General features: G+C 47.7%; 1 protein-coding gene across 1 annotated transcript in view; it reads left to right on the forward strand.

The window, feature by feature from the left end:
- LOC126214966 (mothers against decapentaplegic homolog 6) overlaps positions 1 to 25,340 on the forward strand; it is a 267,734-nt gene that overhangs the window by 122,477 nt on the left and 119,917 nt on the right. Inside the window, exon 2 of the mRNA XM_049941600.1 lies at positions 6,409 to 6,462. Within this exon, the coding sequence (XP_049797557.1) occupies positions 6,409 to 6,462 (54 nt within the window). The remainder of the gene's footprint in view (positions 1 to 6,408; positions 6,463 to 25,340) is intronic.

Here is a 25,340-nt window from a genome sequence, read left to right on the forward strand (position 1 = left end):
AAATGGCGACAGGAGCCGAGAAAGCGTATGTCGTGCTCGAAATGCACTCACGTCAGTCAGTCATAACAGTGCAACGACACTTCAGGACGAAGTTCAACAAAGATCCACCAACTGCTAACTCCATTCGGCGATGGTATGCGCAGTTTAAAGCTTCTGGATGCCTCTGTAAGGGGAAATCAACGGGTCGGCCTGCAGCGAGCGAAGAAACGGTTGAACGCGTGCGGGCAAGTTTCACGCGTAGCCCGCGGAAGTCGACGAATAAAGCAAGCAGGGAGCTAAACCTACCACAGCCGACCGTTTGGAAAATCTTACGTAAAAGGCTAAAGCAGAAGCCTTACCGTTTACAATTGCTACAAGCCCTGACACCCGATGACAAAGTCAAACGCTTTGAATTTTCGGCGCGGTTGCAACAGTTCATGGAAGAGGATGCGTTCAGTGCGAAACTTGTTTTCAGTGATGAAGCAACATTTTTTCTTAATGGTAAAGTGAACAGACACAATGTACGAATCTGGGCGGTAGAGAATCCTCACGCATTCGTGCAGCAAATTCGCAATTCACCAAAAGTTAACGTGTTTTGTGCAATCTCACGGTTTAAAGTTATGGCCCCTTTTTCTTCTGCGAAAAAAACGATACAGGACACGTGTATCTGGACATGCTGGAAAATTGGCTCATGCCACAACTGGAGACCGACAGCGCCGACTTCATCTTTCAACAGGATGGTGCTCCACTGCACTTCCATCACGATGTTCGGCATTTCTTAAACAGGAGATTGGAAAACCGATGGATCGGTCGTGGTGGAGATCATGATCAGCGATTCATGTCATGGGCTGCACGCTCTCCCGACATAACCCCATGCGATTTCTTTCTGTGGGGTTATGTGAAAGATTCGGTGTTTAAACCTCCTCTACCAAGAAACGTGCCAGAACTGCGAGCTCGCATCAACGATGCTTTCGAACTCATTGATGGGGACATGCTGCGCCGAGTGTGGGAGGAACTTGATTATCGGCTTGATGTCTGCCGAATCACTAAAGGGGCACATATCGAACATTTGTGAATGCCTAAAAATACTTTTTGAGTTTTTGTATGTGTGTGCAAAGCATTGTCAAAATATCTCAAATAATAAAGTTATTGTAGAACTTTGAAATCGCTTCAATCATTTGTAATAACCCTGTACTTCTGAAAGAAGACATCGCCGTCGGGCAAGAAAACAAGCATGAAAAATGGTTCAAATGGCTCTGAGCACTAAACATCTGAGGTCATCAGTCCCCTAGAACTTAGAACTACTTAAACCTAACTAACGTAAGGACATCACACACATCCATGCCCGAGGCAGGATTCGAACCTGCGAGCGTAGCGGTCGCGCGGTTCCAGACTGAAGCGCCTAGAACCGCTCGGCCACCCCGGCCGGCCAACAAGCATGAAGGTATGCAGGTGGTTCGCAGCTGTCAACGTGTCTTCGATTACTACCACAGGTCCCATGTTAGCGCAGGAGAATGTCTCCCATAGCAAAGTACTGCTCCCACCAGCCTATGTCCGTGGCGCGCTGCACGTTTCGAGCCTCGACGGTGGCGTTGGTGCAGACGACCATCGACCTAGGGTGGCAAAATTGTGATTCACCCGAAGATCCGACACGACGGTCGAATTCCAGTGGTCCTACTTCTTAACTGATGATGCCGTTGGGTCAATGTGTGAACACGTAGTGGTGGTCTGCTGCGTAACTTCATGTTCTAAGATGAATGGTGTGCTCCGAAACACTTCTGCCCTCACCAGCATTACGTGCTTTAGGCAGAGACGCCACAGGTCATCATCTATCCCACTTTACAGAGCAGACGTCCGCCTCCGTAGTGTAGAGGTAGCGTTTCTGCCTACCACGCAAGGGGCCCGGGGTCGATTCCCGGCAGGGGACTGGGTGTTGTGTGTCTTTCATCATCATTTTCATCATCATCAATGACCCGCAAGTCGCCGAAGTGGCGTCAGCTAAAAAGGACTTGCAATACGGCGGCCAACAATGCCATACGATCGTTTCATTTACAGAGCAGACAAACCACGTTCTGTGCTGAGTCGTGGACGTCCAACCATTTAGCGCCTAGTAGTAGTTTCACTGCCCTGCTACCTCTTTCCGCAGATGCGCACTAGAGTAGCACGTGACCATTCTACCAGCTTCTCCGTTTTCGAGCGTGTTAATGATCTGTCCTTCGCCAAAGTCGCTTATCTCAATGGATTTCCCCATTTACAGCCCATATCTTCGCTAGGGTGATGCCCCGTCCGTCTCTTCTCCGCTTACAATATTTTGTTACCGCGTCACGTGCCCGGAACGCCACCGGGCGGAATTTAGCGCCGCGGTGGTCAGTAGTCGTAATGTTTTGGCTCATCATTGCAGATATGGTTAGGCGTATCCCTCCAGTTCTTTCCGTTCAAGAGTTGAAATTTCATGGCAGATTAAAACTTTGCCGGGCAGGGACTCAACACGGAACATCGCCTCTCGCCAGCAACATTCTTTCCGACTGACAAGGAGACGGCACGACCGCGGCGTCGGGGATTTGTCTGCAATTTTGTGTGCTGAATGAGGACCCCTAACACCTCACGTAGTTAAAATATTAGAATGCACTACCCGGAAAATCCCGGGAAAAATCGATCCAAAATTTGTTAGTATAAAATGTTAGTGCTCGGACCCTTGCGCCAGAGGTCTCGGATTAGATTCCTCCTCTTGCACTTCTTTTTTCTTCTGTTGCTTGCATTGTTGCAGGAGAGTTGTGAAATTAATTCCCGGGAAGATTGTATAAAAATCCATTCTATAATTCACCATGAATTATCGTCACCAATATTCCGAGACATGATTTAATATGCCTGGGCCGGCCGAAGTGGCCGAGCGGCTCTAGGCGCTACAGTCTGGAACCGCGCGACCGCTACGGTTGCAGGTTCGAATCCCGCCTCGGGCATGGATGTGTATGGTGTCCTTAGGTTAGTTAGGTTTAAGTAGTTCTAAGTTCTAGGGGACTGATGACCTCAGAAGTTGAGTCCCATAGTGCTCAGAGCCAATATGCCTGGTTTGCCTCAAAATTGTCAGAAAGTCGAAACATTTTCGTAAATGTTAATAGGGCATGTTTTTGTACAGATTTATTGCAAACGCCCTGTGATTGTAAAAAATCCGCTTTTATATGTTGCGCAAGATGTCGCAAAAATTATTGCTTTGTTTGTTTTTACGATGATTACCACTGCGGTTCTTGTTTATAATTATTATAAGTATAAAAATTGAATGTTTCGCAATTGACTTTGTTATTCTGATTAAAAAGGCAATGTTTCTACTCATATACTTTACAATGGAAAATGGAAAACCCATCGCCATGAATTGTGTTGTTGGACAAAAAGAAAATAATTTTTATTCAATAATGTAACTAATTGGGACGCCATGTCGTCAGGTCCGTCCGCCTCCCCCCCCCCTCCCTCCCCCCTCGCCCGTGCCCATGGGAGGTTCGAGTCTTAGGTACCGATGACCTCAGCAGTTTGGTCCCATAAGACCTTACCAGAATTTTTTGCGACTGAGCTATTCGAGAGTAGCTAACGGCGTGCGGAGACAGACTACTTTCCCTGCTTCGCGGGTTGGAGGCAGCTGTACCTGCGAAGCGGAGCTGCGTTCTCGGCCTGCGCGCAACTGCGACCTCATCCCAGCGTGCTGGGGTCGGCCAGTGAATCGCGGCTGCGTGCGCCCTCCCGCTGCAGAGCCGATTCCCCTCCCCTCAGCCGTGCCTTCCTTTTTTCCTCCTTTCGTTTACTTTTCCTTGCTTTTTTCTGCCCGCCCGGCCGGCTCTTTATTTTTATTATTTCTCCGGGCGCCGCGGAACGGGTTCCGGCGGCATTAAAAATAGCGCCGACGGCGGTGACGTGGGGGCACCTGTTCGGTTCTGCTCCCGCCGTCAGCAACTGGCCGCTCTTCGGACGCACACGCACGCACTGGCACTCTCCGCGTTACGCAACGCCGCGCGTCGACGTCAGTGCCTCTGCTGCCGGCCGGCAAGAATAATTCCCCGCGATTCCTGGCCTGCTCTGTTCTTAGGCATATTTAGTGATTCCTTACTGGTTTTCGGTTTATCAACCGTACAACCATGTTTCGTATACACATTTGCAGAAAATTAAGGTTCGTTATCCTGTCATTTAACAGCCGTGGTGGCCGAGCGGTTCTAGGACCTACAGTCCGGAACCGCGCAACTACTACGGTCGCAGGTTCGAATCTGCCTCGGGAATGGATGTGTGTGATGTCCTTAGGTTAGTTAGGTTTAAGTAGTTCTAAGTCTAGGGGACTGATGACCTCAGATGTTAAGTCCCATAATGCTTAGAGCCATTTGAACCATTTGATTTGTCTAAAGCTTTCCATAGCAAAAGATTGCTCGGACGGTTGATTTGAGGGAGGGGACCAAACATCGAGGTCGTCGGTCCCGATAGCAAAAGTATAATTATTGCCGACATACGAGTACCATACCAAAAAAAACTTTTATTAACTGTATATTTTACTTTACGAGTATGTACGCAGGTACTGCTCTTACTGTGAACACAAAGTTAACTCCACCGACATCTTTCAGCGGAAATATTAGTTATCAAGCATACATCGTTGTTCATTTTAATGAACTCTCAAAAGCAGTTAAATTAGAACTAAGAAGTAACCCAGTCCTTGTGGTTCATAAGAACTTCGATTGTGCCAGCATCAACTTTTCCTCCTCTGTGCTCATGCATGGTTTTAAAAGTTCTTTTGTCAATAGTACTTTGTTCTGTCACTTATTACTGTAATTACGAACTTTTCTTTTAGCTCCAGAAATGTTGCTGCTGCTTTATCTATGCCATCTTCTTTCTCTGCTCTTTTCTTACTTTTTTTTACTCTTTTTTCCTTACATTCTTCCCCTCTTTTTCTTACTTTCTTTCCACTTTCCCTCTCTTTCTTACTTTCTTCCCTTCTTATTTTCTTCTGTTCTTCCCCCTCTTCTTTTCTTATTTCTTCCCTTCTTCTTCTTTTCTTACTTTCATTCTCTCTTCTTTTCTTACTATCATTTTCTCGTTTTCTCTTACTTTCCTCTCTTTCTCTTACTTCCGTTTCCTCTTTTTCTCTTACTTTAATTTCGTCTTCTCTTACTTTCTTTACCTTTTTTCTCTTACTTTCTTTACCTCCTGTTTCCTTACTGTCTTCGCCTCTTTTTCTCACATTTTCATGTCTTTTTTCCTACTTCCTTCATCTCTTTTTTCGTATTTTCTTTGCCTCTTTTTTCTTATTATGTTCACCTCGTTTTTATTACTTCCTTCCCATCACTTTCTTTCCATTCTTCTGCTCTTTTTCATTACTTTCTTCCCATCCTTTTTTTACTTCCCTTCCCCCTCCTTTTGTTACTTTCTTTCCTCTTCTTTTATTACTTTCTTCCTCCCTACTTTTCATACTTTCTTTCCCTCTTCTCTTCCCTCTTTTTTCTACTTTTTCTCTCTTATTTGCTTACTTTCTTTCCCTCTTATTAATTTTTTCCTTCCTACCCCAACTCTCTCTCTCCCACAGACGTGCTCTCTCTCTCTCTCTCTCTCTCTCATACACACACACACACACACACACACACACACACACACACACACACACACACCAAGAGATGGAAGGCGACTTGTTTCGCCAAGCTGAAAGTGATTCAATAGGGCGACACAGCTGTAAAATTTCTATACAGGACGTATCACAATTAGTAGTGGCCGGTTGGGGCACCAAGCTGACATTTGCACATAAACTGACATGGATTGAAATGTAAGAGAGAAATGAAGCGGGAGGGGGCACCAAATGATAAGTCGTTTGTATGAAAAAATGTTCTCGAACCAGCCCTGAGCACGAGGCTGTCATTCGGGAACTGCCTACCTGTACTAAGTTGTCTGTGGTTTTTTGTAAATCAAGTGAGACAGATACTCAGATGTTTCATTTGAAAAAAGCACTGTCTATTTCCTTCCCCATACGAACTCTGAATGATTTCATCATCGAAACGACGTTAAACTGTAATTAAGCACTAGCTTAAGGATAAATAGTACTCTCTGGCGCACACTTGAGTGATCAGAGTGTAGCTGTACATTATGTGGGGCCCCTGGAACATGCAGTGTCTTCTCATACACACATTTCTTAACTTATCTCGTTTTTTACAGGACGTCACAATTGCGAATAACTCACATTATGGTGGTTGAGTACTTTATCGAGAAATATGGTATTTTATCAGCGTGATCATGTTTCGCGCCGAGCACCTTCGGCATTATCAGTATGTCTGCAGTCATTTCTTGGTAATTTCTGCACCTAGCTGTCTACTAACCTCTTTGCAGTCTGTTTCATTTTTGTTGTGTGTAACGATCGATACGCTGGTGTGCTGTCCGCAATAACCGGCCCTGTCTGTTCTTTTGTTGCAGAGTCACCTCCTCCCCCGTACTGCAGGTTCCCCAAAGAGAAGCTTAGACCTGAAGGTGAGTACACAGCACAGCACGGCGCGACGCCTTATCTGCGCTTCGCAGAACGCTTTTGTTTACACTGCGGCTCGGGCGCCGCTGCGCAGTGGAGGGGTCGAGAAATTTCCAGAGAACTCCCTAATCAGCTGTTCCCGTGGCGTGCTGCCGCGGGTCTCTTGCTGCTTTAGAGCACCGAGGCTGCGAATCCCGCGGTACTAACCTAGCTTCTATCGTCCCGTTAGTTGAAGAACCCTCATCGGTCGCGCAAGAAACTGAATTTTGACAACAGTTGAGCAAAGTGGCTAAGGAAAAATTATTTTTACTCTGCCATTGGCCAGCAATTCATACGATGGCTGCCAGCACATAATATTTTGTGACTCGAGCGCATTGCAGAAGTTACTGTCCTACGCTGCCACAGGCTTGGGGTAAAGATGTGCTCTCAATCACAGCTGATGTAAACGTCATTATCTGCGAGCTCTTTAAGGTGGTGAATGACTCGAAGGCACCTCTATTTTTAGACTGTTATTGAAAACTGTTTTTCTTGTAACGAGGACTCAAAGGTTTCAAGAGTATCGTAATCTGTCAAGGTGCACTAAATAAGATCGTCCAACACTCCGTATCACCACCATCGCCGCTGCTACTGTTATCAGTAGGTGCAGATACCGCTTCCAGGAACACTTGGAAGATGATTCTCAGCGATCAGCTAGCGTTCCATGAAGAACGAACACTCTACTTCTGAGTCGCGATACTATGAAGTCTCAGGGCAGATGTGCTGTGCTTTTCAACCAACGTCGAATGGCGTAGTCTACTAAACATACCTCAAAATTCGTAAGCGAAGGCAATAATATAGACTACTGCCCATTTAAAGTGCTAAACCGAGAAGAAATACAGATGATAAACGAGTATTCATTGGACAAATATATTGTACTCGAACTGACATGTGATTACATTATCACGCAATTTGGGTGCATAGATCCTGAGAAATCAGTAACCAGAACAACCACCTCTGGCCGTAAGAACGGCCTTGATACGCCTGGGCATTGAGTCAGAGCTTGGATGGCGTATACAGGTACACCTGCCCATGCAGCTTCAACACGATACCACAGGTCATCAAGAGTAGTGACTGGCGTATTGTGACGAGCCAGTTGCTCGGCCGCCATTGACCAGACATTTTCAATTGATGAGAGATCTGGAGAATGTGCTGGCCAGGGCAGAAGTAGCACATTTTCTGTATCCAGAAAGGCCCGTACAGGACCTGCAATATGCGGCCGTGCATTATCCTGCTGAAGTATAGGGTTTCGCAGGGATCGAATGAAGGGTAGAGCCACGGGTCGTAACACATCTGAAATGTAACGTCCACTGTTCAAAGTGCCGTCAATGCGAACAAGAGGTGACCGAGACGTGTAACCAGTGGCACCCCATACCATCACGCCGGGTGATACGCCAGTATGGCGATGACGAATACACGCTTCCGATGTGCGTTCACCGCGATGTCGCCACACACGGATGCGACCATCATGATGCTATAAACAGAACCTGTATTCATCCGAAAAAATGACGTTTTGCCATTCGTGCACCGAGGTTCGTCGTTGAGTACACCATCGCAAGCGCTCCTGTCTGTGATGCAGCGTCAAGCGTAACCGCAGCCGTGGTCTCCGAGCTGATAGTCTATGCTGCTGCAAACGTCGTCGATCTGTTCGTGCAGATGCTTGTTGTCTTGCAAACGTTGACTCAGGGATCGAGACATGACTGCACGATCCTTTACAGCCGTACGGATAAGATGCCTGTCATCTCGACTGCACGGCGTTCCGTATTACCCTCCTGAACCCACCGATCCCATATTGTGCTAACTGTCATTAGATCTCGACCGACGCGAGCAGCAATGTCGCGATACGATAAATGGCAATCGCGATAGGCTACAATCTGACCTTTATCAAAGTCGGAAACTGGATGGTACGCAATTCTCCTCCTTACACGAGGCATCGCAACAACGTTTCACCAGGCAACGCCGGTCAGCTGCTGTTTGTGTTATATCCTAGCCAGTAATGCCAACCGAGCCCGCTGCCAAAAAGGTTGGCAGCATCAAAGTCCGGACGCCGTCCGCATAAGCAGCGCCAGCGAGACAGGAAATCGCCGCAAGTCTGCGCGCGCCACCGCTGGCTTCTGGCTTCTTAAGCGCTGGAGTCGCGAGCGCTAGAACAGTTCTGGATTCGCCGCTCAGTTGTATACTCGCCACCGAATTGTGTACCTGCTAGTCAGTTGTGTGTTCATCGCAGCAGAGTTGTTGTTTGTCGTCAGCCGACGCTGACCAAGCCGCTCCGACTCGAACTAGACAGATTTCTGTAGACCATGTTCACCACTGTGTTCTGTATCGTCGTTAATAAAGATAAGTACCGACTTTCATTTAATCCGAGTGTTTGGGTTACATCTTTCTGTTCACTGTTCCAGCGGTCCGGTCGGTCCGCTATTAAAAGTGTGGCGGTGACTTCGTAGGCCGTTTCTACAGCGAAGTGTTGTCGCTACGAAGGCCGTCACAAAAGTTTGTGTATGAGAAATCGGTTGGAAACTTCCCTCATGTCAGCACGTTGTAGGTGTCGCCACCGGCGCCAACCTTGTGTGAATACTCTGAAAAGCTAATCATTTGCATATGACAGCATCTTGTTCCTGTCGGTTAAATTTCGCGCCTGTAGCACGTCATCTTCGTGGTGTAGCAATTTTAATGGCCAGTAGTGTAGCTTGTGTAGGCGATAGTACCGTCATTTGGATATGTGCGTATCCCGTTTGCGACCTCGGTGTAGTATGATTGTGGAGCTGCCAGGGTATTCACCTACGGCGTTTTGAACGCTGCATCCGAGGGAGACTGCGGGGGCGGCGGCGACGATCGGCTGTGGCCACGCGGGGTTGGCTCGTCCGTCACGCCTGGAACAATGCCACCAGTTGAACGCGGGCGCGCGGCCGAAATTAATTGAAATGGGCCGAGATTGCGGCGGCGGCGGCGGCATCGCGGCTTGGCTGTTTTTGCCTCGGCCAGATTCAGTTGTCGGTCGATAAGGGTCCCCTTATCTGTGACCTTCCCCCCAACGCGGCGTGCAAACACTGGCTGGAGTGGAGCAGCCAGCCCTGCCGCTCCTCACAGACTGATGCCCTTTTTCGGTCCGGCCGAGCACTCACTGACGCGCGCCGTCTTGTCCCGTCTCTTCCTCCAGCCTGTTACTAGGAGGAAATCGCCGAGCAAGACATCAGTCGCGTTCTGGAACTTCGTGCGGTACCCGGCCCTTGCCGTCGTTCCGGACTGTCGCCTGATGAACTATGTAAGAGCATACGGAATATCAGACCAGCTGTGTGGCTGGATTGAAGAGTTTTTAGCAAACAGAACACAGCATGTTGTTCTCGATGGAGAGACGTCTACAGACGTGAAAGTGTCCTCTGGCGTGCCACAGGGGAGTGTTATGGGACCATTGCTTTTCACAATATACAGGGTGTTACAAAAAGGTACGGCCAAACCTTCAGGAAACATTCCTCACACGCAAGCAAAGAAAAGATGTTATGTGGGCATGTGTCAGGAAACACTTAATTTCCATGTTAGAGCTCATTTTAGTTTCGTCAGTATGTACTGTACTTCCTCGATTCACCGCCAGTTGGCCCAATTGAAGGAGGGTAATGTTGACTTCGGTGCTTCTGTTGACATGCGACTCATTGCTCTACAGTACTAGCATCAAGCACATCAGTACGTAGCATCAACAGGTTAGTGTTCATCACGAACGTGGTTTTGCAGTCAGTGCAATGTTTACAAATGCGGATTTGGCAGATGCCCATTTCATGTATGGATTAGCACTGGGCAATAGCCGTGGCGCGGTACGTTTGTATCGAGACAGATTTCCAGAACGAAGGTGTCCCGACAGGAAGACGTTCGAAGCAATTGATGAGCGTCTTAGGGAGCACGGAACATTCCAGCCTATGACTCGCGACTGAGGAAGACCTAGAACGATGACACCTGCAATGGACGAGGCAATTCTTCGTGCAGTTAACGATAACCCTAATGTCAGCGTCAGAGAAGTTGCTGCTGTACAAGGTAACGTTGACCACGTCACTGTATGGAGAGTGCTACGGGAGAACCAGTTGTTTCCGTACCATGTACAGCGTGTGCAGGCACTATCAGGAGCTGATTGGCCTCCACGGGTACAATTCTGCGAATGGTTCATCCAGCAATGTGTCAATCCTGATTTCAGTGCAAATGTTCTCTTTACGGATGAGGCTTCATTCCGACGTGATCAAATTGTAAATTTTCACAATCAACATGTGTGGGCTGACGAGAATCCGCACGCAATTGTGCAATCACGTCATCAACACAGATTTTCTGTGAACGTTTGGGCAGGCATTGTTGGTGATGGATTGGGCCTCATGTTCTTCCACCTACGCTCAATGGAGCACGTTATCATGATTTCATAGGGGATACTCTACCTGTGCTGCTAGAACATGGCTGGCCGCGATGGTCTCGCGGTTCTAGGCGCGCAGTCCGGAACCGTGCGACTGCTACGGTCGCAGGTTCGAATCCTGCCTCGGGCATGGATGTGTGTGATGTCCTTAGGTTAGTTAGGTTTAAGTAGTTCTAAGTTCTAGGGGACTAATGACCACAGCAGTTGAGTCCCATAGTGCTCAGAGCCATTTGAACCATTTTTGCTGGAACATGTGCCTTTACAAGTACGACACAACATGTGGTTCATGCACGATGGAGCTCCTGCATGTTTCAGTCGAAGTGTTCGTACGCTTCTCAACAACAGATTCGGTGACCGATGGACTGGTAGAGGCGGACCAATTCCGTGGCCTCCACGCTCTCCTGACCTCAACCCTCTTGACTTTCATTTATGGGGGCATTTGAAACCTCTTGTCTACGCAATCCCGGTACCAAATGTAGAGACTCTTCGTGCTCGTATTGTGGAGGGCTGTGATACAATACGCCATTCTCCAGGGCTGCATCAGCGCATCAGGGATTCCATGCGACGGAGGGTGGATGCATGTATCCTCGCTAACGGAGGACATTTTGAGCATGTCCTGTAACAAAGTGTTTGGAGTCACGCTGGTACGTTCAGTTGCTGTGTGTTTCCATTCCATGATTAATGTGATTTGAAGAGATGTAGTAAAATGAGCTCTAACATGGAAAGTAAGCGTTTCCGAACACATGTCCACATAACATAGTTTCTTTCTTTGTGTGTGAGGAATGTTTCCTGAAAGTTTGGTCGTACCTTTTTGGAACACCCTGTATAAATGACCTAGTAGATAGTGTCGGAAGTTCCATGCGGCTTTTCGCGGATACAGAGAAGTTGCAGCATTAGAAAATTGCAGCGAAATGCAGGAAGATCTGCAGCGGATAGGCACATTGTGCAGGGAGTGGCAACTGTCCCTTAACATAGACAAATGTAATGTACTGCGAATACATAGGAAGAAGGATCCTTTATTGTATGATTATATGATAGCGGAACAAACACTGGTAGCAGTTACTTCTGTAAAATATCTGGGAGGATGCGTACGGAACGATTTGAAGTGGAATGATATAAAATTAATTGTTGGTAAGGCGGGTGCCAGGTTGAGATTCATTGAGAGAGTCCTTAGAAAGTGTAGTCCATCAACAAAGGAGGTGGCTTACAAACGTCCGCAGCTCGTGGTCGTGCGGTAGCGTTCTCGCTTCCCACGCCCGGGTTCCCGGGTTCGATTCCCGGCGGGGTCAGGGATTTTCTCTGCCTCGTGATGACTGGGTGTTGTGTGATGTCCTTAGTTAGGTTTAGGTAGTTCCAAGTTCTAGGGGACTGATGACAATAGATGTTAAGTCCCATAGTGCTCAGAGCCATTTGAACCATTTTTTGGCTTACAAAACACTCGTTCGACCTATACTTGAGTATTGCTCATCAGTGTGGGATCCGTACCAGGTCGGGTTGACAGAGGAGATAGAGAAGATCCGAAGAATAGCGGCGCGTTTCGTCACAGGGTTATTTGGTAAGCGTGATAGTGTTACGGAGATGTTTAGCAAACTCAAGTGGCAGACTCTGCAAGAGAGGCGCTCTGCATCGCGGTGTAGCTTGCTGTCCAGGTTTCGAGAGGGTGCGTTTCTGGATGAGGTATCGAATACATTGCTTCCCCCTACTTATACCTCCCGAGGAGATCACGAATGTAAAATTAGAGAGATTCGAGCGCGCACGGAGACTTTCCGGCAGTTGTTCTTCCCGCGGACCATACGCGACTGGAACAGGAAAGGGAGGTAATGACTGTGGCACGTAAAGTGCCCTCCGCCATACACCGTTGGATGGCTTCCGGAGTATAAATGTAGACGTAGACGGGTACCATGAAATCCTCACCGCTGCTTAATCTGTCTATTCGTCTAGCTGCATATCTTTTAGGAAACAAAGTGTTTGTAACATGAAAAGAAATGTATACAAAATCTAAAGAGCCAGTCATGTGAGAAGTACCTCGGTAACTCATTTTTGTTGAAAAGCAAGGAGAGAAATACATCAAAATCGACAGCACGGTTAACAAAATAGAAAATGTAATACAAGAGCTAGTTCACAATGTATTCGTCCACCATCTGAACGTGCCGAAATTCTGCGCGCAGTGATCGAACCATAACGCTGACCCACGGCACACACTGCAGTCAACCGTGCGCGGCCTCACTTCTAGCAAATGGTTCAAATGGCTCTGAGCACTATGGGACTTAACTGTTGTGGTCGTCAGTCCCTAGAACTTAGAACTACTTAAAGCTAACTAACCTAAGGACATCACACACATCCATGTCCGAGGCAGGATTCGAACCTGCGACCGTAGCGGTCGCGCGATTCCAGACTGTAGCGTTTAGAATCGCTCGGCCATCGAACCATAGGGTTTTAATTGATTTTATTATTATTACTTAAAGCACACATACCACGGTTTCAGCCATGATCTACTGGATCGTTCGATGCTGTGGTGCGACTTCCGCAGTCAGAGAGCTGCTGCAAAGCGAGCTTAGGAGGAATACGAAGTTGGTTGAGGCGTAAGCGGGAAACCTGGATTGAGCAGGAAGCTGTGCAAAGCCAATATGCATGAGTGGCGTAATGGTTAGCGCATCTGCGTAATAAACAGGAGCGGGCACGGTAGCTCAGCGTGTTCGGTCAGAGGGAAAACTGCCCTCTGTAGTTAAACAAAAAACTGAGTGAATCGGTCAACGATAAACTTCAATAAGCGGCATGGGACGTCCGCCCCGAACAAATACAACGAACAAAATGAGATTTTTTTGAAAAAGGGGGGAGACGGTAGATCGCCTGCCTAGTAAACAGGAGGTCTCAGGTTCCAATCCTGGTCGCGCACACATTAAAAGAAAAAAGAGCCGGCACGGCATCTGAGCGTGTTCAGTCAGAGAGCCGGCTGGTCTCTGTAATGAAAAAACTGAGTGACGGGAACAACGAACTCCAACGGATGTCACATGACCAAATTCAAAAAAGTCCGTGTACGCTCACCCGAAAACCAACAATGGATCAAGTCGTTTCGCACGCGCGCGAAAGTGAACGCACTTCTGAACACTTTCTGATCCTCGCGTATACGAAAACAACCTTAGTGGCCACTGACTACAAACTTCCGCAGTACGCATCCACACCAACTCCACCCCAGAGGACTCAAACTCGCCTCCTACACCCTGTCAGGGCCACCGACAGATTCCTCGATTCCGTGAGCTGCTCACAGCTCCAGGACACTATTTTCACATGCCGACATTTCAGCCTCCTGAGTAGAAAATAGTCACTGCCATTGGCCGTTTCCTGCTAGCGTTCAGAATGCATCTGTAAAGTGCCGCTTCTTGTCGACACAATCAGAAGTTGTTTGCCAAAGGGAACTTTGAGACGCCGGCCATTCAGTGGGAAAAACCCTCGACCTAGTCGGGCCACGCCACCACCCTTCAGACGGATTACGGGAAACCACACTCCGTTTACCTTCAGGCTGGAGAATAGCCGCTGTCCCGCGGACAATGGCAAACCGGCGCTGTCACCCACAGAAGCGGTCGGCACTTGCCGACGGTCGCCGCCCGTAAATGACCCGTTACAGGTTGATGGTCCGGTCTTTCCCTAATCCTCCTAAATAGGTGGAGGTCGGAGCTGACTAGATTGATTTTAAGGGCGAATAATTTCCCCACTGCGGTCGTGTTTTCCAGCATCTGTGGCAGACTTCCAAAGATGTTACAGAAGCACTAAATGGCCAGTGAAAACATCTACATCATGTTCCAGGTTCTGATTTGCTGAAAGGTCTGTACCTTAAGTAATTATTCGAAGCTGCCGAAATGTAAAAAGGAGACTACACGCCAACCGGATTTTAGTAATAATTGATATTTACGGAAAGTGAAGTTCAGACACCACATGTCAGTCTGCCAAAGAGCTAGATGCAACTGTAAAAAATTTGACAAAATCAAAAAAATGGCTCTGAGCACCATGGGACTTAACTTCTGAGGTCGTCCCCTAGAACTTAAAACTACTTAAACCTAACTAACTTAAGGACATCACACACATCCATGCCTGAGGCAGGATTCGAACCTGCGACCGTAGCGGTCGCGCGGTTCCAGACTGTAGCGCCTAGAACCGCTCGGCCACTCCGGCCGGCCACACTCTATCGCCTGTTTTGGTTCTGAAAGGCGCGGGTTCAGTGCAATTAGCGCCATGGGCCGTAAGGGTAGTGAGACCACGCTGATCCAAAGGAAACTTATTCTGCGCTTACATGATGAGTGCAAATCTTCTTTAGGAGATTGCTAAAGTAGTCGGTAGACGGAAGTCGGCGGTTCAGTCGAAAATAGGTCGATTTTGCGCAACAAAATCAATAAGAAACCAACCACGTACCGGATGCCCCCACACTTTGACTGATGCAGGCGTGTCACGAGGGAAATGGAGAAGAAACCTAAAATCAGCGCTCCTAAGTTGGCTGGGGTGTTAGAGGCTAGCGGAAAGAAGGTATGTGCCAACACAAATACCTTCAAAACGAATGGGTATCACGGCCGGGTAGCGCGCAAGAAATTTTTGGTCAGTGAACGAAATCGAAAGAAACGACTTCATTTTGCGGTAGAACACAGATTCAAAAAGGAAGACTTCTGGAATAGAGTAATATTTTCTGATGAGAGTAAATATAACGCATTCGGGTCGGATGGCAGGCGAATGGTGTGGCGCAAGGAGATTGCGGAGATGTTGTCACGCAATCTTGTGCCAGAGGTTAAACTCAGTGGTGGCTCCCTAATGGGGTAGGGCTGTTTGAGTGCTGCAGATTCTGGAAAATTATATTTCACAGAAGGTACAACGGATCACCACAAGTTTATCAACATTTTAAAGGACAGTCTGAATCCTAGCGCCGAAAAATTAGGTCTGCAAGTAAATTACATTACCTGGTGGTAAATAACTAGTGATTTACCATCAGAAGGAGGTCCTTACTCATTGGTCTGAAGATGACCACATTGGTGGTCGAAACCGGTCACCGTAATAAATAAATTGTGATCAAGAGTGTTTTTGATAGTAAATAAAGGTGTATGTTCTGTGAGCATTCCATGAATCGTAAAATATACGAAGTTATAAAAAATGTAGTTTGTAATATTTTTTCTCGCTTCCCGCGCCCGGGTTCCCGGGTTCGATTCCCGGCGGGGTCAGGGATTTTCTCTGCCTCGTGATGACTGGGTGTTGTGTGATGTCCTTAGGTTAGTTAGGTTTAAGTAGTTCTAAGTGACTAGGGGACTGATGACCATAGATGTTAAGTCCCATAGTGCTCAGAGCCATTTGAACCATTTTTTTGTTGTAATTTTTTTAAATTTAGACAATCTTTATTAAAAGATAAGTAATTAGAAATTTATGTTTGCAGTGAAAACTCGATTTTTGTGTGCGGTATGTAAATGGAAACAAGAAGACATGTAGTTTTCATAAAAAAAGACGGACATGTGGCAGTTAGCATATATTGGATGATGTATTCTATTTTTAAATGATGTAGGTGTTGTAACTGATCGGAGGAAAGACGAGATAAATAAGACCAAAACGAGAATCGAACCAGCAATCCACTGATACAAGTCTTGAGCGCTACCGACTTTTTCCCAAAAAAAATGGTTCAACCACAGCGGCCGGCCTGTGGGGTCCTGTACACACGTTTCTTCTAGGATGCCTAAAGGATGCTGCTTTCTCGGGTAGCTATAAAACAATTTACGCAAAGCACATTAATGGTTGAGAATACGTAACTTTCATTTTCAATGTCGTGTCGCAAGCTATTGGCGACATGCAAATAATCAATGTCTTTCGTTTTATAGAATGTCCGTGCAGGTAATGGATATGGATCACAAGTAACAGCTCTACCAGTGTCCTTCTACTGTCCGGCCGAAGCTGGCCGGAACGGCGCTTATATTCTCTTCGTGTAGAGGCCGCTCCTGTCGTGGTGCCGTCCTAGTCAGCGAACTATTGGCTGACGTCGTCTCAGTCTTCTCTGCTGTTGCGTTCTTCGTCTTCGTGCCGGAACTTGTCGTTCCGCCGGAACAAAATGCACCCGCGGTTTAGAATATGGACATCCATCAGCTGTATAATGGAATGACGACAATGAAAGCTTGTGCTGGACAGGGACTCAAACCTGGATTTCCCGCTTATCGGGAGTGGTCGGCTTCCCATTTGGCTATCCAAACACGACTCGCGGTCAGACATAACCTTCCATATGCCGTCAGCCATGTGTCTACTAGCCGTACTCGTACAACCATTGTGTACTGGGTGATCAAAAAGTCAGCATAAATTTGGAAACTTAATAAACCACGGAATAATGTAGGTAGAGAGGTACAAATTGACGTACATGCTTAGAATGGCATGGGGCTTTATTAGAACCACCCCATATTGCTAGACGCGTGAAAGATCTCTTGCGCGCGTCGTTTGGTGATGATCGTGTGCTCAGCCGCCACTTTCGTCATGCTTGGCCTCCCAGGTCCCCAGACCTCAGTCCGTGCGATTATTGGCTTTGGGGTTACCTGAAGTCGCTAGTGTATCGTGATCGACCGACATCATCTCTAGGGATGCTGAAAGACAACATCCGACGCCAATGCCTCACCATGACTACGGACATGCTTTACAGTGCTGTTCACAACATTATTCCTCGACTACAGATATTGTTGAGGAATGATGGTGGACATATTGAGCATTTCCTGTAAAGAACATCATCTTTGCTTTGTCTTACTTTGTTATGCTAATTATTGCTATTATGATCAGATGAAGCGCCATCTGTCGGACATTTTTTGAGCTTTTGTATTTTTTTGGTTCTGATAAAACCCCATGTCATTCCAAGCATGTGTGTCAATTTGTACCTATCTATCTACATTATTCCGTGATTTATGCAGTTTTCAAATTTATACTGACTTTTTGATCACCCGGTATATTGCCCTATAAGGGAGACATTGTACTTGAGGATCGCTGCATGTCCGAACGAGCGTTACATCATAATTCGGAATAACACAGGCACTGTAGTATCGTTTCCTGAAAGGTATTGTTTTAATCCTGGCTCGCGGGTCCAAGCGAGTCAGTTGACTTTAGGTGTAGAAGGAGCTGAAATCACCCAGGTCAGCTAACAAACGTTTGGGATGAAGTCTACACAGAAATACGTTGCGTGTATTGTCTCGCGCACCACTCCGTACGGCGTTAGGAATTGACGGGCCGTGACCGCAGCGGCTACAGGACTTCACTAGACGCTACAGAAGTTCCGAGACGATGGACGAGCAGGAACGTTTCAAGCCACAACATGAGGAATAGCCCCAGACACTGGACCAGGGGACTACAGTAGCGGGCAGGGTTAGCACAGAAGGGCGGCTAGGTAGTGACATGTGGCGAGCTGCTCCTCAGAAAAGTGTAAAGGCTGCAAATTCTCTTCCGAAACGGGCGGAGCACTAGGCCGGCGTTTGGGGCGACGTGCGAGTAGAAATAGCGAGGCGCGCCGCCCCTTCGCAGCCAGCGCTGCCCCCTGCCCCCCTTCCCCTCCCCCCGCCCCCGGCGCCGCCGCCGCCGCCACCAGCCGCGTCTATAAATAGCCCGGCCACTGCCGGCGGCGGCGGCGCGGCGTCGGTCGTCTTGTGGCGCGCTGCCGTATCGGCGCGGAGGCGCCAGCGCAGCCGGATCCTGAGGCCGGCAGGAAAGGGAAAAGGAAGAGCAGGAAGGAAAGTGGCCGGCGGGCGGCGCTGAGCTCACGCCTCTGACGGGGAAGGGGCCGAGGCGCAGAAAGCCGCGCGGCGCCGGCCGGTCACGTGACCTTGGCGCCGTCCTCTGCCGGCCTGCCGGAGGCCGGCGCGGCGGCGCCTCGTGTTGTCTGCACGCCGGCCAGGCCCCAGCAGTCTAAAAGCTGCGGTCTAAAGGGGCGCCCTGGCGGCTAGTCTCTGTGCAAGCAGCAGCTAAAGCCGTCGGCACACGGACCGTGCTGTCGAACGTCAACGTTCAGCGTGCCAAGTTCAACGTGCTGCTGAGCGTTCAGGAACGATGCGGCTTGTGCATACGGTAAGGCCGGCATTACACTATCAAATTTCTTTGTCCAATATCTTTGTCAAAGATATTTGATAGTGTAATAGGGACTTTGTCAAATGTCGTCCAATATTTGATCAAATCTAGGGCCTCGCTGTATATTTGATCAAAGAAACCGCTTGTCTTCTGTTCACAGCAATGTGACATGTTACCACATGGAGCGCTAGCATCGCTGCAGCGTTCTGCCGTCTGTAGTGTTTTTATAACCATTGCGGGTAAATACAATTGTGTGTGCCGACAACTACAAAATTAACAAAGATGTCTGAAGCTGATGAGACGCTTTACAACGTGAGGCACCCTGAATACAAAAACAGATTAAGAAGGTTGGAGACCTGACCTGACCTAACCTAACATAACCCTCACCTGTAGCAAGGAATCGGAGTGTTACAGTGAGCCTGTCTTCTCCAGATGTAGCAGTTCTTAAGTGAATATTGTGCTTTGTGATATGAGGATACACTTCATTGAGCACATACAGAAATGTATGCTCATCCATTCTTAAGTAATTGATGTACGACTTGACGTCATCCACTGTAAGCTCACGTAACAAGACGTCATCCACTGTAAGCTCACGTAACAAGTTTTGTTGAATGCTTTTATCGTGTCGTCGTAAAACCCACGGCTTCACCCTGATTAGATTAGTTTTTCGTTCCATAGATCCGTGCTGAGGAGATCCTCGTGGATGTGGAACATGTCAATTTTTTTTAAGCTGAAATAAGAATACTAATAGTATGAATAAATACAGTACACCATTGGTTTCTATTAAAAATTTCGCCAATGGATTAGAAGGAGTTGGCCAGTAGTAAGTTTTTCGGGCTCCTTTTAAACTGATCTTTATTTCTAACTAAATTTTTTATGTTTCCTGACAAATTATTGAAGATAGTGTTCCTGAGTAGTGGACCCCTTTTTGAACTATAGTAAGTGCTTTTAAGTCCTTGTGCAGATCATTTTTGTTCCTGGTATTGTATGTATGAACTGAGTTGTTTGTTGGAAAAAGAGATATATTATTTACGACAAATTTCATTAAGAAGTAAATATACTGAGAGGCAGTAGTTAGTATATCCAGTTCTTTGAAGAGGTTTCTGTAGGACGTCTGTGAATTTACTCCACAAATAATACGTATTACACGCTTTTGGACTCTGAAAACTTTTGTTTGACTTCAAGATTAACCCCAAAATATTATCCCATATGCCATTATGGAATGACAGTAGGCAAAGTATGCAAGCTTTTTCATTTTTATGTTGCCTATGTCTGCTAACACTCGAATTGCAAATACAGATTTGTTAAGGCGTTTCTGCAGTTCTGTGGTGTGCTTCTACCAACTGAATTTATTAAGTTGTAATCCCAGGACTTTTAAGACTGTCAACCTCGTATATATGGTTCCATTTTTCCCCCACTTCTTTTCCGCATGTGCACACAATGCAATTGGGGTACGTACAACTGCTGCGGTTAATAACAAGTTGTTTTCAGCCATCTTGAACTTTGACGAAAAATTTGATGACAGTGTAATACCCCTTCTAGCGCTACGTCAAAGATCTTTGTCAAATATATTGGACGGAATATTGGATCACATCTTTGATCAAATCTTTGACAAAGAAATTTGATAGTGTAATACCGGCCTAAGTCGGCCTCAACGTGGTATACGCGATCGCAACGCACTCCAGCGGCAGTTGATGGATGCTTCTAGTTCGTAAATCACACTGTTTACTCAACGGGCGCGCGTAAAATTCCCATGTTAACTCTATTAAAACGCACATTTCCTCCATCGTCCACGAAAAGGAAAGTGTGGTGTCACCGCCAAACACCACATTTGCTAGGTGGTAGCCTTTAAATCGGCCGCGGTCCGTTAGTATACGTCGGACCCGCGTGACGCAACTATCGGTGATTGCAGACCGAGCGCTGCCACATGACAGGTCTAGTCTAGAGAGACTCCCTAGCACTCGCCTCAGTTGTACAGCCGACTTTGCTAGCGATGGTTCACTGTCTACATACGCTCTCATTTGCCGAGACGACAGTTTAGCATAGCCTTCAGCTACGTCATTTGCTACGACCTAGCAAGGCGCCATATTCAGTTACTACGTATCCCGAACACATAATATTGTGAATCATGTACCGTCAAGAGCGACGTTCATCATTAATGGATTAAAGTTAAGTATCAAACTGCTTCCGTCCGCTTTCTGAATTCTAATTCCTTGTCATGTTCCAGACCTCACGTCAATATTGTTCTTCCCTCCTCACGCCAGCCTGCGTGAGCGAAAACGCGTGCATTTCGGCCTGCTCTGGTAACACGGTGTTGGCTCTTCTGCCAACACAACAGAAAGTACCATGTCCAATCAATAAGGACACAGGCTTATAAAAGTTCCATTACAAACAGTGCGGTACAAATTTGGAATAGTTCTCCGCATAAGATAAACATTATTTCATCATTCCCACATTTTTGTAAAACCCCAAGGTCAGGCTTACTTGATCACTGTTCCTACCCAGTAGCAGAATCTTTGCAACATGTGAATTACAAAGCATAAAAGAAGCAAAATACACTCCTGGAAATGGAAAAAAGAACACATTGACACCGGTGTGTCAGACCCACCATACTTGCTCCGGACATTGCGAGAGGGCTGTACAAGCAATGATCACACGCACGGCACAGCGGACACACCAGGAACCGCGGTGTTGGCCGTCGAATGGCGCTAGCTGCGCAGCATTTGTGCACCGCCGCCGTCAGTGTCAGCCAGTTTGCCGTGACATACGGAGCTCCATCGCAGTCTTTAACACTGGTAGCATGCCGCGACAGCGTGGACGTAAACCGTATGTGCAGTTGACGGACTTTGAGCGAGGGCGTATAGCGGGCATGCGGGAGGCCGGGTGGACGTACCGCCGAATTGCTCAACACGTGGGGCGTGAGGTCTCCACAGTACATCGATGTTGTCGCCAGTGGTCGGCGGAAGGTGCACGTGCCCGTCGACCTGGGACCGGACCGCAGCGACGCACGGATGCACGCCAAGACCGTAGGATCCTACGCAGTGCCGTAAGGGACCAAACGCCACTTCCCAGCAAATTAGGGACACTGTTGCTCCTGGGGTATCGGCGAGGACCATTCGCAACCGTCTCCATGAAGCTGGGCTACGGTCCCGCACACCGTTAGGCCGTCTTCCGCTCACGCCCCAACATCGTGCAGCCCGCCTCCAGTGGTGTCGCGACAGGCGTGAATGGAGGGACGAATGGAGACGTGTCGTCTTCAGCGATGAGAGTCGCTTCTGCCTTGGTGCCAATGATGGTCGTATGCGTGTTTGGCGCCGTGCAGGTGAGCGCCACAATCGGGACTGCATACGACCGAGGCACACAGGGCCAACACCCGGCATCATGGTGCGGGGAGCGATCTCCTACACTGGCCGTACACCACTGGTGATCGTCGAGGGGACACTGAATAGTGCACGGTACATCCAAACCGTCATCGAACCCATCGTTCTACCATTCCTAGACCGGCAAGGGAACTTGCTGTTCCAACAGGACAATGCACGTCCGCATGTATCCCGTGACACCCAACGTGCTCTAGAAGGTGTAATTCAACTACCCCGGCCAGCAAGATCTCCGGATCTGTCCCCCATTGAGCATGTTTGGGACTGGATGAAGCGTCGTCTCACGCGGTCTGCACGTCCGGCACGAACGCTGGTCCAACTGAGGCGCCAGGTGGAAATGGCATGGCAAGCCGTTCCACAGGACTACATCCAGCATCTCTACGATCGTCTCCATGGGAGAATAGCAGCCTGCATTGCTGCGAAAGGTGGATATACACTGTACTAGTGCCGACATTGTGCATGCTCTGTTGCCTGTGTCTATGTGCCTGTGGTTCTGTCAGTGTGATCATGTGATGTATCTGACCCCAGGAATTTGTCAATAAAGTTTCCCCTTCCTGGGACAATGAATTCACGGTGTTCTTATTTCAATTTCCAGGAGTGTATATTTATACAACTAGCGCGAGCTGTCCTGTAGGTTAAGCCAATCGAACAAAGTCGTCCCTCAAAAAAAGGTGCACTTATATTTACCTATCATCAAATATTATAGTATACTTATATTAAACTAATAATAAAATATCAGGGCCTAATAAAAACGCGAATGTTAGGAAAGAAAAATCTGGAAGTGTCAATACGCGAACCACTGCCCCTACAACATCTCAATACAGTACGGTTACGCTAAGTTTTTTTAAAAATCTCATTTTGTTCTATATTGTTCGTTGAATTTGTTCGTGGCGGACGTCCAATGACACTTGTTCAGGTTGTTCGTTGATCCGTTCACTCAGTTTTTTCATTTTTCATTACCGCGGCTAGCTAAACCCTTTGGCCGAACACGCTGAGCTACCGTGCCGGCATACTCATTACGCTAAGCCAATAACACATTCATTGCATCTCATCATAGTATCTTACCCCTTGCTGAAAAAATGGCTCTGAGTACTATGGGACTTAACGTCTATGGTCATCAGTCCCCTAGAACTTAGAACTACTTAAACCTAACTAACCTAAGGACATCACACAACACCCAGTCATCACGAGGCAGAGAAAATCCCTGACCCCGCCGGGAATCGAACTCGGGCGCGGGAAGCGAGAACGCTACCGCACGACCACGAGCTGCGGACCTTGCAGAAAACCGTAATCGTAGATATGTTACTAATTGAAATTTAATTATAACAAATTGTACCAAGAACAATGCGTTTTGGGTGGATCTTCAGTGTGTCGCTGCCTTCAAATAACCTACTGTCATAATACGCAAGTTACAATAATTCTTTGGCCACGTATCTGATGTTTCTCATTATTTTGTTGGAACGAATTACACAGTTAACAATGGGTTTTCTACTGGTTCTCAATATTTTTGTGCTCAGAAACGGCATATTATACATATAGGCTTGAAATGAATGCCAATATGGCGCGTCACAACTCTGTACTGAAGGGAGACGGCGTGCGTGTGACGTAGGCGGCGTTGTGCCATCTCATTGGTAAACGCTCACGCGCACGCTCAGAGTATCTGACATGCCAGATTTTGCTCTGCACGTTCGGAAAGACTCCCGCACGTGCTATTCCACGCTATGACGTCATAAACTCGGCGCGCTCAACGTTCGGATGCACGGTCCGTGTGCCAGCGGCTTAACTCAGCCTGCGCGCGTGAGGGATTCCATTCACACGCAGATTCTTGCTCCCGTCGGCGCACCATCCTGCCAAAACGGAGGCGCGCGCGCACCACCTACATTACAGTTTTTCTCAAACGATTTTAAGCCAACTACTGAATCAAAAATTTTGATTCTTCTGTTATTTATAGCCTTACCTACAGTTACTCCGCAAAGTATTCGTCTAATACATGAGTGTATGTTTAAGGGTGTATAAAGGTTGCAAACTGGCGGATTGAAATAAAGCACGGACAAGGACGTCTTCATTGATCAGTGAAAATTAGAATATAATAAAGAAACACAGATTGCTATGTAAATAAATATGGTTAAGCATTCAGAAGTACAGGTAGGCAATGTAAGACGCAAAATAAGTATTCGTCTACAGTATTGAAAATCACAAAAATTCAATTGGCTCTGAACACCATGGGACTTAACTTCTGAGGTCATCAGTCCCCTAGAACTTAGAGCTACTTAAACCTAACTAACCTAATGACATAACACACATATCCATGCGCGAGGCAGGATTCGAACCTGCGACCGTAGCTGTCACGCGGTTCCAGACTGGAGCGCCTAGAGCCGGACGCCACTCAGGCCGCCTACACATCATATTGTTGACACTCACAAATAATGCGATAGTTACAGCTTTCTGAAGGAGGGTACTAAGTGCCTGAAACCAGTTAAATAAATTAGTTTCTTTTAGGCAACTGGTTGCTGATTGTATCTACGTTGTGCGTTGGATGCAGGTACGTACCTGCAGCTGGTACTGGTTAAATGCTAGAGCCGCCGGCAGAAAGCGGGAGATAGCGCACACGTCGCTGAGTGAGCGGAGAGTGGAGAGGGGCGGGAGTCTGTCTGCCACGTGACCTTGCGGCTGTCCTTTACCGGCCTTGGGGACGGCACGGCGCAGAGTAGCGCTGAGGTGGCAGGCGGGCGCGCCGTCTCTCTCTCTCTCTCTCTCTCTTTCTGGTTGACAAAATACCGCGGAGCCCAGCCCATCCTCGCCACGGTCACGTGTCCTGGTGACGCCCAGCTACACGCACCGTCAACACGTGCTCAAGCGTGTCGCCGTTGCGAAGTGAGTGCGTGACCCGTGCGTGCCCCATTTGACTTCTGTGCCGTTGCGCACCCTGTACCCCATTTGACTGCTCGCCTTTCGCAGGTATGGTACACTGCAAGGAAGGGCCGCATATGTATGTGATGCAATTCGAATATTCGCCCTGACACTGTGA

This window comes from Schistocerca nitens, chromosome 12 (assembly GCF_023898315.1).
Source record: "Schistocerca nitens isolate TAMUIC-IGC-003100 chromosome 12, iqSchNite1.1, whole genome shotgun sequence".
NCBI classification, from domain to species: Eukaryota; Metazoa; Arthropoda; class Insecta; order Orthoptera; family Acrididae; genus Schistocerca; species Schistocerca nitens.